Raw genomic sequence first — 12,924 nt, forward strand, 5'->3', positions numbered from 1 at the left:
ACTTCTCTTAATTATGATCACCTACTGGCAATCATATGTATATTTATTGATAAATATCATATTCCAAAAAATATGAGATAATATTGCATCTTTTATTTAATCAAAATCCAAAAATTAATCTTATCCCCGCATGCCAGGAATCAATTCTGATCGATTGGGACCATTCAAAAACAAAAGCCACCGACTCAATCCCTTGTACGTGACCACCAAAATTAAGACATGCGGCATGGAGGCCCATATTATTTTGTCCATTATTGTGAATTATGTTGATTGAGTTTAGGACCATGTGTACCTCGTGGGGCTATATTTTTCTAGTACGTACTATGTACAATTGTTTTTTCCTTTTGTTAAAAAATAATAATAAATAAATAAATATATAGTAATTACTTTTTGTCCCCCATAAACTACAGAGTTGACATTTTTTTTCTTGAACTACCAACTATAACACCTGACCCCATCAAACTATCATCTTATAACAAAAAACTCTATTCCGTCAGTCAAAAGGGTTAAAATTGACGGTCAACGGTTATGTACAAGTCATGTGCTATTTTACTTTTTTTTTTCCACTTTTGCCCTCATTTTAAATTGTTTTCATGTGTTGGATTAGGGTTTAGGAGGGTATAAGCGTGGGCAAAAGTGGAAGAAAAAAATTAAAATGGCATATAACTTGCACATGACCATTAACGGTCAATTTTAACCCCTTTGACGGAATGAGGCTTTTTGTCATAAGATGGTAGTTTGATGGGGTCAAGTGTCGTAGTTGGTAGTTCATGAGGAAAAATGTCACGACACTGTAGTTCATAGAGACAAAAAGTAATTACCCCTAAAAAAAATTAGGGAAAAGTCTCAATACCCAATTTACAATGTCCCTCTTAAATTTTCAATTGCAACAATATCTTTTTCAAACTACTAAAAATTGCCAATGTCCTTCTGATGATGAAAATACCCTTAATACAAATAATAATAATAATAATAATAATAATAAAATAATTAATTAATTAATTTAAAAAAAAAAAAAAAAAAAAAAAACCTTTAGGGTCTTTTTGGCTTGCCTTGGGAGACATCGGCAATTTTTTGCTAGTTTGGGAAGAATATTGTCTCAATTAAAAATTTGGAAAACATTTTGTAAATTAGATGGTAGTTTGAGGAGATATATGAACTTTTTCTAAAAAATTAAATAGTAATTTTCCCAAATATAAGCATAAATTATTGGGTAGAAATTTCATTTGATTGGATTATATTATAAATAAAATAATGGTACTTTATTTTTTTATTTTTTTAATCCAGCTTTATATTGAGTTGGACTTTGACTCGCCGCCCAAATCTTGATTGGGGGCCTACTGGCGATGACTTTAGGTGAAAATTGTAAGTCATTAATTGGTCTATCTCACCTAGTCATTATCTTCCTTAAGCAAAGGCTAATCAAGGCAGGGGGTTCTCAGAAAGTCCCAAGATGAACCTTTTCCCTGGCGTGCATAAATGTGTTTAGAATTAATACAAATTTTGCACATGCTTTGTAGCAAGAGCCAATAGCTGTCACCCACAAACTCTAACCAACCACTCATGACTCATGAGGGGTGAAAAATTCTAATGCGTGGTTGCTTACCTTGAGTTGACAAGACAACCATGGATTAAAGTAAACATGTTATACAATAACTTAGTCAAGCAATGCTGATTCATGGTCTTTTTCAATAGGATTAAAGTAAACATGTTATATATACAACAACTTAGTCAAGCCATGCTGATTCATGGTCTTTTTCAATAGGATCCGAGCCTAGCAACTTTTAAGAGTATTTACATTTTTTTTTTTTTTTTTTTTAAAGAGATACAAACACAAACAGAGCAAAAACAACAAGAAACAAAACTAACAGGGGTAGATCCTTCCCACTACAAATGGAAAAAGGGGGGTAATGGAGTAAGTGAGTGGAAATGCAGCCAAAGTGAGCTCTAATTGCGGTCCAATAAGCCATATGGCAGGCGTAGAAGTTTGTACTTCTGTGAACTTTTTTTTTCTTCCAAGAGAAAGATGGGGGAATCATAGCAATGGAGTCGGCAATAATGTTCTCAATTTTTCAATCTTGAACCAGGCACGGGTGTTAGAGCGTCATGATGACTATAAGAGAGTCACCTTCCAAAAAAAAATCTGAGATGGTGAGAGAGATAGCCAAAAAGTCTGCAAGAGACATGGCCAAAGCCTCCCCATTAGACAAAAAGTTATTTTTGACTAATGATAAAAAATAAATAAATAAATAAACTTCACATTCAACTAGCAAAAAATATCAATATAAAATATATATTGTTGACCCACAATGCTTAAGAATGTTGGCACTTTAACAGCTCAACAAATCTTTAACTATTTTGACTATTAGAATGTAAAGTTCTTTGAAAAAAAAAAAAAACAGAACTAGTCAAAATAATATTTTAGTTATTTGGGCCAGCCCGAATGCCACCCTTAGTTCTCATTTTTTAATCAAGTGGGATGTGAGATGGTTTGGGTCATTGTCACTCAAACCTCCCTATCAGTTTAAAACTTCAAATGGCTTGGACCAAAACTATTGGGCCAAGCCCCAACCCTCCAATCTCTTATTGCAAGCCTTTTTTCTCTCCCTCTGAAAATAATGTTGGCTAATTTACTGGCAGTCTTCACTCCTCCTATAAGCCTTCTGAAATTTTCTCAGTTTGTCATTTGTCCTTTTATTTTTGAATACTTAGGAAAAATTACAGTTTACCCCTTAAAGTTGACAGTATTTTTCAATTCGAACACTAAAGTTTTAATTTTTACAATCCACTCCCCAAAGTTCTAAATTTTTGCAATTTGACTAATTGTATCCAAAACTTCCCATATTACCCCTAATTTTTATTTTATTTATTTTTTATAAAAAATTTTAAAAAAATTTGGGGTGTTTGCAGACCCAAATTTATTTATTTTTTCATAAAAAATAAAAAAAAATAATAAAAATTAGGGGCAATATGGGAATTTTGGGATAATATTGGTCGAATTGAAAAAAATTGAAACTTTGTGGGGGTGGATTGTAAAAATTGAAACTTTAGTGTTCGAATTGAAAAACGGTGTCAACTTTGATGAGATAAACTGTAATTTTTCCTTATACTTATTATTACGTTTTAAGACTAATGATACACACTACACCCACCCCAATACACCTCTTTTTTATGGAAAAAGATCTGCTCGATTTTAAATTCTCTCAATTTCCTTTATTTAAGGGTAATGCATTTAGTGCACTACTATCATTCAATTTTTTGGACAACATTACCATTTAAAATGCACTAAATTGAAAAAATAGAGAAAATTTGAAATGGAGAAAATAATAATAATAATAATAATAATAATAATAATTTAATTGCCAAATCAAACCCCTATGAGACAAGGGTGAAATAGGGGGGTTAACTCATGTTTTAAACCCAACATCTCTTTAAAAATAGAAGAACTATTACTTGGACAATTATTAGGATTTTGGTAAAATAAAATAGGATTTTGGCTCTCATGTGATCATACTAAATATCTAAGTAAACACTTTCATAGGCCAACTCATACTTTATTTTCAGTAAATAAATTCGATCACTGTAAATATGTAAACTATCTAGTGTTATCCAGATGCTTTTTTTTTATTGGCATCAATAAATATAATTATGAATAGAAGTACGAATAGTAGAGGTTTTGTTTTTTTTTTTTTGGTTTTGTTTTGTTTTGTGTGGCAGGACCTAATGAATCTAGATTCCTGATGATAATGATATTTTGTTACTAACTTTTGATGATCCCACGCTCGTATCACGTGGGCCTTTATGGGAGGCCCATCTTATTAACCTACTCCCTCCACGTGGGCACATACCCACCATTGACAGAGTTCGAAAAAGTAAACGAAAATACTAATAAATAAATAAACTCGAAAAAAATAAATAAATAAATCAGCCTTCTTATAATATAATTAGAGGTGGCATTTCCTGTAATAAACTAGACGAAGTAGGGGTCAAACTATAGCCAAGGACATTTGCGGCCAGAAAGCAAGCGGGCAACGTGGCGGCTGTAGGACCTAGATGCAAAGAAAAGTGGTTGTGAAGCATCGCACCAAAGCCACGTCAGTAACCGTAGAGGAGGTTTGGCTGCTGTTGCTTCCCCTTTCTCAGTCTCCACCATCTTCTTCTCTTCTCACTGTCACAAGCAGAGCAGTATATAATAACCATTAATCTTCTCTGTCTCCACCATTTTCTTCTCTTCCCTAACCTCTAAGAAAGTATGATTATCAAGCGGTAACTCTTTACGTATTTCTGTTGAACATTTTGGGATCTGGAAGCTTCTGTGCTTGAATCTCTGGTTTGGGGAGTAACCGGAAAATGGCGACGGATACCGATCATCATCATCATTATCACCATCATGACCAGAGCTACTGTAGCAACAACTGGTCAAGGTCTGAGATACTATCAGAGACGGAACAGCCTCAGGTACACTCTTAACACTCCTCTTTTCACCTCCTTTTTTTCATGATAATCATGGCCCCTTGCTTTCTTTTCTTTTCTAAGACTATCAAACACTGGTCCATCCAATCAGCTTTGCTTCTTTTTCTTTTTTCTTTTTTCGGAATGTCCATGGCACTTAAACATTGTTTAGAATTTAGAGTAAAGCTAGGGGTACAGACAAAGCTTACTACAATTTCGTTACCAATTTTGTCGTGACTATATATATGTGATGGTGACAAATTTCACCACTATTTACGCTCTCCATGCACGAAGCTCGTCGGAAGATAGATAGTTTTGGATCAGGATTCTTAAGAGTTTATTGGTGTTCTACTTCATAGAGTAGGGTTTCACACCAACCTGATTGGTGTCGGAATTGTTTTATTCCGACTTTCGACCTGACAATGGGCAACCTCGGCTGGAATTCAGTGACCGCTAGGCTCAAACAGACAGAGAGAGTGAGGAGGCAGAGCGGCTAGGGTTTCTTTATATATATATATATAGCCATATAGGGTGTGTCGGGTCGGTTTGTCTTAATTCTAGCAACCCTATTCCGACTTTCTACCCAACGTTGGTCGGAAATGTAATAGGGCTTTGTATCACTGAGACAACCCCTGTGGAAGGCCAGCTGATCAGGTTGGCTCAGGTGCGAGCGGGTCGAGTGGGGGATGGGTTTCTGAACAGCCCTATGTAGAGTTCTTGAAATTTCAACTGATATGTAAGATTTTTCCATTTGAGCATTTATAAATATATTCTTAATTTTTTAATTCATTTTTACCACATGCGGTAAAATGTTGAGTTGGACTATTGTAAATGCTAATGTGGTAAAATCGTAACAATTTAATTTGAAATTGAACTGTTCAAAACTCTCTATCTATGGATGCCTGCATTCAACAGTTCTCGCTTTACTAATTTCCAAGAATTTTTGGATTTGTGTTCTTTTTCTTTTCCGTATTTGGGTATCTTGCTTGTATACTCCATGTACTCGGGTCGCATCCCTTTGTGCTTTCTAATAAGATTGAATTACTTATCAAATAACAATTGCCTAGGTGCCTCATACTCCTCTAATCCTATAAGACAAAAGCATCAAGAAGGGCAGAATTGTTGTAGGATGTGTATTAATATCATTGTAATGCAAAATGAAAAGTAGTGGGAGGGTTTCCAACATGAATTATGATCTGCTTTTCCAAATGCTTGCTCTTTGGGACCACTTTTGTCAGATTCATAATTCGACAAATCTTCGGAATAATGTTTCCCTGCAGATCCTTGTTGCTGGGGTCAGTTGTAAAAGCAAAAAGTTTCTGGATTGGTATCAGATGTTGAAGCTAAGTTAGCTTCTACTGTTGTTGCGATGTTTAGTCAACCAAAAAACTTTTCAGTCAACTGTTTTGTTTGTTTTAATGTAAAATGTTTTTTACTATTTTCGGGTGTTTAGTTGCACTTGGAAAACCTGATCAACCCATAAAGATATTTTAAAAATAACCCGTCATCACTAATTGTATACAAATAGCAACAACTTATCATTTTTTTTTTTTTTTACAAAATTAAAATAATTGGCAATGAACAACACATCGTCGCTAAAACTCATTCAACTCCATATAGAGGATGGTTTGGGGTGGATGTGGGAATTGGGGTTTTCCATTGGGATGAGGAGATATTGGAGTTGACTTAATTGGTGGTGGTGGTGGAAAGTCTGAGGTAATGAGGTATTAGTAGAGGTGAACGAATCCTTTCAATAGGTGATCTACTTGTTGAGTCATCTGGTACTGGTGTTTTCAAATTTGTATGGAAGCCAATTTTGGCGATGGTTCACATGGTTTTAGCATTGCTGGAAATGGCTTAGAAAAATTGGAAACCAAAGGGGTATCATTAGAAAGGACTCAAATTATAGGGGGATGTAAGTGTACCTTAGCCCTTTTTTAATGTCCACCTTTTCTTGTTCTCTAGCTTTTAGAGTCTAAAGACTTTAAGTTATAGATTGGATTTCCAGATGGTCCAAAGAATCTTAAAATAAATGTGTTTAAGATGTTTCTCGTGCTTTCCTGGGTTTTGTAATTAACATTACTGCTGTATGATTTTGTTATTTTATCTAATTACACTTGATAAGCAGGTTTTATCCATCTCTGATATTTTGGATCATGGTTCAATATCATTTGGAAGATTTGCTGTGGAGTCACTTGCATGGGAAAAGTGGTCGGTTTTCTCCCACAACAGATGTCAGGAGGAGCTGGAGAAGTTCAAGGCCCCTGGATTTGTCGCTCAAAAGAAGGCATACTTTGAAGAATACTACAAAAGAGTTAGAGCTATGAAGACATTACAAGCGGAACAGCAACAAGCCACCCATCCCGATTCTTGCCTAGTTGCAATAAGTAACACCACAGAAGTGGAAAATGCTGTTGATGCTGATTTGATGGAAGAGGAAAAGAAGCCAATCAATGGCAGTGAACTGAAGATCTTAGAGAATGATGTGGCTGGTAACCTGGGCTCATCTGAGGGAGGCATTCTGGATAGATCAAAAGAAACTATCAAAGAAGAATTAAGTTTCTGTGATAATGACAATGACAGGGCTAGCATGGCAGGTGAAACCAGTATCTCCTTATCTGCCATAGATCCCAAACATTCTGTAAAAGAGACTTCCTCTTCGTCAACTTCATCAGTCAATGAAACTGCCCACCGTGACTGTGCTGTCTCTGTCACAGCCAAGCATGATACTAACAAGCAAAAGAAACAAGCACCTATTCTAAAGGCGAAGGTAAAATATTGATTTCTAGTTTATTTGTCTCATTCCTCTAACCCAAGGTATAAAAAATCATCTCTTTGTGAAAAGTTTCTCACTTTGCTATGTGGACTATTTACCAGTGATCCCTTTTAGTGGGTAGTTGGTTGAATTAATCTATAGAACTGAAGATGTCATAATATTGACCTTGGAGGTCATTGCACTATTTGTATGTATCGTAAAGTTGCAAGGTGGTTGCCGGTTGCTGATCCTTAAATTGAGGGTCTCTTATTCTTCAGTTCCTTTAAATTGTATAGAGAAGATTGGAAAGGGGATAACAAGTCTGGAAAATGCTGCGGATAAAATGATGTAAGATGCCAAGTTTAACAATCTCATAATCATATGAACAACTGCCAAAAAGAAAAATTTCCTTGTGTGTTTAGACCCAATTAACAATGATAGTTGTTATAGTGCTGTATGTACTGTTCTGTTAATTTGGGACTCTCGTGCTGCATCAAGCATATGGCTCCATTACTATCTCTGTTGCACTTGTGGTTACGTTGCCAAAGCTTGCATTATCAATGTGCATTAGATGAATGATTTTCTGTCACTCAATTTTTAGTTGTTATTTCTACCAGGCGAGAGTTTCTTCTAGTGAAAACAAAACACAGTTGGACTGCAGAATTGCAAAAGGTGCCGTTAAGCCATCCGAGAAGCCGAAACTATCTCTTCATAATAATATTACTGGCAAGAAAGATGACAGTCTTGTTTCAAGCAAAAGGACACCTAAGACTAGAAATTTTAATTCAAACTATGTTTCCTCACATAGACAACATACTGAAGTATGCTCTAGCGCCAGTGTTCTGCACAATTCCTTGGCAAGGGACAGGTCAGTGACATCTCCTATTAGCATAGCTGGTGAGGTAAAGGCAAATTCAGCTACCAAAGGGTTGTTAGACAACGTGCCTACAAATCTACCACTTCATGCACGAACCTATCAGGTAGACATCTTGGTCATTTTCATATTGGAGCTTCAGTTAGCTTCCGTGCTGATGGTTTCTCCTATTGGTCACCTATTTATGCAGAGCACCGTCAAGGAGACTGCTGTTTCTGGCGGTTTGAGAAAGAAGGCTCTAGATAACAGGAGGTCTGGTTTCACTGATAAAAAAACTTAATACTTCTGTCTCCCTCCCTTCCCCTCTCTCTCTCTCTCTCTCTCTCCCCAAAACCTTCCTCACAAATTGGAATTGTTAACTTGGATTATTTTCAGGAGCTTTGGTGGAGATGGTATAAAGCCTCTAGAGCCTAGTGAATGCCAAATAAAACCCAAGGGTCAAGTGACTAAGAACCAGAGACCAAATGTCAAGTAATGCGTTATATCATACACTTGTTTTCCTTAGATATTATCACCCCCATTTTTTTTTTTTCGATTGTTATTGTTTGTGATATTCTAATGGTTTGAAATACAAAAGGTCTATGAACCTTCCTGTTCAGAATAGCTTAAATCAAAACTATGGAGTTGAATTTGGGCAAAGGAGTTATGTCAAAGGACCACAGAAAAAGGTAACTCCAAACCAGATATGATTTGGTTATATGCATGCTTGCTTTTGCATATGTTGGTTTCTACATTTTTAAGAAATGTTCATTAATATAACTTGGTCCCTTTAGGAAGCTTGAACCATGGAATTAAGAATCATCCTAATTGCTGTCTTCTGTTAGCCTGAACACAATGAAATGGTAAAATTATCATACATTTTACTAGGAATCCAAGGATCTCAGAAGACTCTGGTTATGAGGATTGCATTTACAAATTTAATACATGAAGTAGCATTTTAAATTATTTCATTATGTATACATGATGTCTTAATCATTACTAGGCTACTAGCTATATGTAAGGTCTCCAATTTTTTAAGTTGGGTACCCTTTTTTAATTTTGCCAAGTTCGGTTTCCTATCTATTGTGAGTAATTTAGCTAGGGACTTTGTATGACTGAGAGCCTGTTATGCTTCCATCACCTGGACCACACAAGCAGCCTACCATGGCGTCAATAGAATGAGTTTGAACAATTGAGATGGTTCCTGGTAGAATTTTAGGCTCATTACTGGCATGGGCGTTGAAATGTAACTTCATGATTTGATAGGTTGATAGTAGCTATCATAGTGTTTATTATTATATTTGAGTATAACTGAATCTCTGAGATTAATACCTAAGCAGTGACTATTTTATGAAACCAATTATTTCTATTATGTTTGGTTAGAAGAGGTTTGCTTTGATGATGAATCCGCTTCTGTTTGTTATTATATAAACGGAGTTTCAGAATTTAAGTGAGCAGATTATGCATGGATTTTCTGTGCAGGAAGAACTGAGAAGCAATGCTGAACTTGGAAAAGAACCAAAATCTGCCTCATCTAACTTGTCCAGTATTCACAGGAGCCTGAATCCAAAACTGGCATCTAAGGTCATATTTCTTTCTCAATTTTTATTGTGTGCATATGGTTTAGAAATTACTGCAGCGTATTAGGACGTGATTTTATTCCTCAATAAAATATAATAATGAAATTGTATTTGGTTGAACTTAATAATGTAATATGAAATTGTATCATCATATATCCATGTTGTCTCCAAATTCCCTAGTTTTCTTTTTTTCTTTCTTTCTCATGAATAACTAAAGCATCATGAAAACTATGTGATCGACAATTTCAGATTCCATTACCGCAGTCTGCAGACCTGAGACATGCACGAAGAGAACCAAGGTACAATATGCTCTGTTTTACTTTCGATTACAATTCCCCTACTAGTTCCTAAACTGAAATGATCTACTTGCTAAATTTGAGCATCCAATCAACAAGATCATGATTTTCTTTGGATATACATGCTTGCATGTGTGCAAGATTTTGTCACCTCATGGCTTTTTTGGCTGTTATCGGAGTAGGCACAGATCAGTAAGTGTATGCATTGTGATTATGACTTGTGGCTTGCTTGCAATGCAGTCCCAAGATGCCAAGTTGGCGGTGAAAGTGAAACTGAAGGGTGGTCGGGAATTATCATAGGCCGCTGAATTTTTGGTAAGTCTATGCAATCGAAGTTATCTGCACAACATTTATGTATTCAGGCAACAAGTTGCAAACAGGCACAAATTTCAGATGCAAAAAATTTCAAGACCTCAAAATGAGAGGCTGAAGAGGGGTAATTCAAGCATCTGAGATGTGTATTTCTAGAAGTGGATACAAAAATGTAATCTTTAGTATGGGAGGTTCATGCTTGTTTGGATCAGTATCCAATGCTGTCATTGACTTCAGATGATAGACCTAAAGTTTTAGAAAGTTGATTCTTATTCCAAAATAAAAAGAGGCCGCAAGCATGTCTAAGCTTTTGGAAGCCTCTTATCATAGAAATTTACAGAAAGGATCTATGTTGAGAGTTAATGCAAAGCCCACTCTTTGCCCTATTATGTATTCCTTTTTTTTTTTTTAGTTTAAACCAAGAAGGCTGATTGTCAATAGCGTGATAGTCCCACCGAATTCTATTTGTTTTTATTTTCATGATTGGTTCGGAATAACACAAATGTTTTAGATTTTGGACCATCAAGATGGGAATAACTATGAATAGTTATTGAAATGGTTATTTCTCTAAAAAAAAATGGGAAGTGTAATAGCCCTAAAAATCATATCAATTCATATGACTAAACTGATACTTCTCTTTTTCTGCCTGTGACTTGAAAATAGAATCCTAAAACTCATAAGAACCGCATATTTTTTGGGTCAGTAGCATATGTTTATCATTACCAGAAGTGGAACCTAAAAATCAACATAATTCAAAATTTTTTTTTCGAAAAAAGAAAAAAGACACATAAAAAGACCAAGAGCGAATCAACTCTACAGCTACAGTACTTATTCATTCAAAGTTTAGAAATAAAATTCTTGGCACTTAGCTGGAAACTCTATAATCTGCTAGTTTACAGAGCAGGAGGTAACAAAAAACAACAGACTCAACAAGATCACCCAGTTTCTGTACTGGACTGTAAACTCAAACAAGAGAACCTGCTCTTTAATTCTGTGGCCAAGTCTTCCCTGCCTGACTTCTTTAGGTGCTTCAAAACTCTCATATACACTGCAAAATTTGGTCTAAGACCCTTCATAATCATTTCGAGAAGAATATTTCGGGCAACTACAACGTTTCCTTTCTTCTGATGAAGGCTTGCAAGTAAGCTGTAAATTGAATTGGATGAGCACTTATACTTAACAACTGACTCAACCACATACTTATATGCTTCCTCATATCTCATCGAATTGATGTAGCCCTTGACAAAGGCAGCATGTGTGGTAGAACGAGGTTCAAGACCAATTGAAACCATCCTATCAAGACTCTCGGATGCAAGATCGAACTTTCCAAGCCGACACCAGTAACAAATAAATATTTCAAAGGTCAATGCATCAGGAAGACAATCCCTTTCTCGCATTTCTTCAAGCACTTGACATGCTTCGGCAACCTTATCACTCATACATAAACTACTAAGTAGATAATTGTAAGCATTGACAATTTCAACGCAACCTGCTCGCCTCATCTCATCCAGCATTTCCCTAGCTCCTTCGAAATCGCATCTCCGACACTTCTCCCTAATCAAAATATAGTAATAACTCGCCTTCCTCTCCGTTATCTCTATCACAAACTCCGCCATTTCAAAGGAACCCAAAGTGCCGAGCATTTCAATCAAGGAGTGAACCCCAGAGGTTCGACATGACCCCCCAGCTTCATTCAACACCTCTACCACTCTTCTCACAGAATGCATAATGGAATCCTTGTTCGAAACCAAAACAGGTAAGAACCCAAATGCCTTCTTGGACAGACAAATTCCTTTCATCCTAAAGTCATTCAGAATACAAAGCATGGCCTTGTAATCATCTAACCATCCGCAATTATCAACAGCCAAACTACAAATATCTGAATTACAATAAAGATCCGGCTTCGAACCTCTAATCCAAGCAAAAAAACGCAACGCGGACACTCTTTCGAAATTCAAAACCCTAAAAATCTCGGTAATTGAAGCAATAGATAAAGAAACGTTCAACGAATCCAACTTGGACTCCAAATCGTCATCATCCCTCTTAATTATGCCAATCATTTCTGAAACTTGCTTCGGAGTAGCATTCGCCCTAATCCCATCAATACCCATCTTTCCAACTTTAACATTTTCAGTAGAATTCATCATTTCTAATCCAACTGAATCCGAAAAGAATCGGAAGCATCTATTACTATATGGTTTAAGCAAACCTAGATTCAAGATTTGATGTCTCAGCTCATTACTGTTATATCTATAGCAATATAAAGATTGTGAAGATTCAGGAAGTGGGTGTGATGCAGCAAAAAATGAGGATGACCCATTTGAGGAAACCAGTGGATACAGAGAACTAGCAGTGGATTTTGTGTTAAAATGATTGGAATGGAAGAAAAAATTTGGCGAGGGTTTGGGTGAGACTAGGGTTTTAGGAGAAAGAAATGGGTGTGGGGAGTTAGAGAAGAGAGAGTAGAGAGATTGAGAATTTGAGAAGTACCTGAGCTTCTTGCAGATGCTTGGGATTTCCATGGTAGATTATGGTCTTGGATTTGTCATTGGCTGAGCTCACATATAACACACACAGAGGAAGGGTTTTGTGAGAACGGAGAAGTGTACTGAGGCAAATGAAATGAAATGTGGTATATTAATTGCAAAATAACCTGAGTTTATGTTTAAGAGGATC

General features: G+C 36.0%; 2 protein-coding genes across 2 annotated transcripts; one reads left to right on the forward strand and one right to left on the reverse strand.

Moving 5' to 3' along the window:
* Positions 1-4,093: 4,093 nt before the first annotated feature.
* Positions 4,094-10,634, forward strand: LOC132180817 (protein WVD2-like 7). The gene is made up of 9 exons (XM_059593784.1): positions 4,094-4,458; positions 6,581-7,222; positions 7,825-8,187; positions 8,272-8,333; positions 8,457-8,552; positions 8,659-8,749; positions 9,543-9,644; positions 9,890-9,939; positions 10,177-10,634. Exons 1-9 carry the CDS (start codon positions 4,351-4,353, stop codon positions 10,199-10,201), a joined length of 1,539 nt encoding a protein of 512 aa, XP_059449767.1. The 5' UTR covers positions 4,094-4,350; the 3' UTR covers positions 10,202-10,634.
* A 549-nt stretch (positions 10,635-11,183) lies between these two features.
* LOC132182049 (pentatricopeptide repeat-containing protein At1g05670, mitochondrial-like) lies at positions 11,184-12,770 on the reverse strand. The gene is made up of 2 exons (XM_059595258.1): positions 12,739-12,770; positions 11,184-12,498 (listed from the first exon to the last, which is right to left on the reverse strand). The coding sequence occupies exons 1-2, from the start codon at positions 12,768-12,770 to the stop codon at positions 11,184-11,186; spliced, it is 1,347 nt and encodes a 448-aa protein (XP_059451241.1).
* Between the last annotated feature and the right edge of the window lie 154 nt (positions 12,771-12,924).

This window comes from Corylus avellana, chromosome ca5, assembly GCF_901000735.1.
Source record: "Corylus avellana chromosome ca5, CavTom2PMs-1.0".
NCBI lineage: Eukaryota > Viridiplantae > Streptophyta > Magnoliopsida > Fagales > Betulaceae > Corylus > Corylus avellana.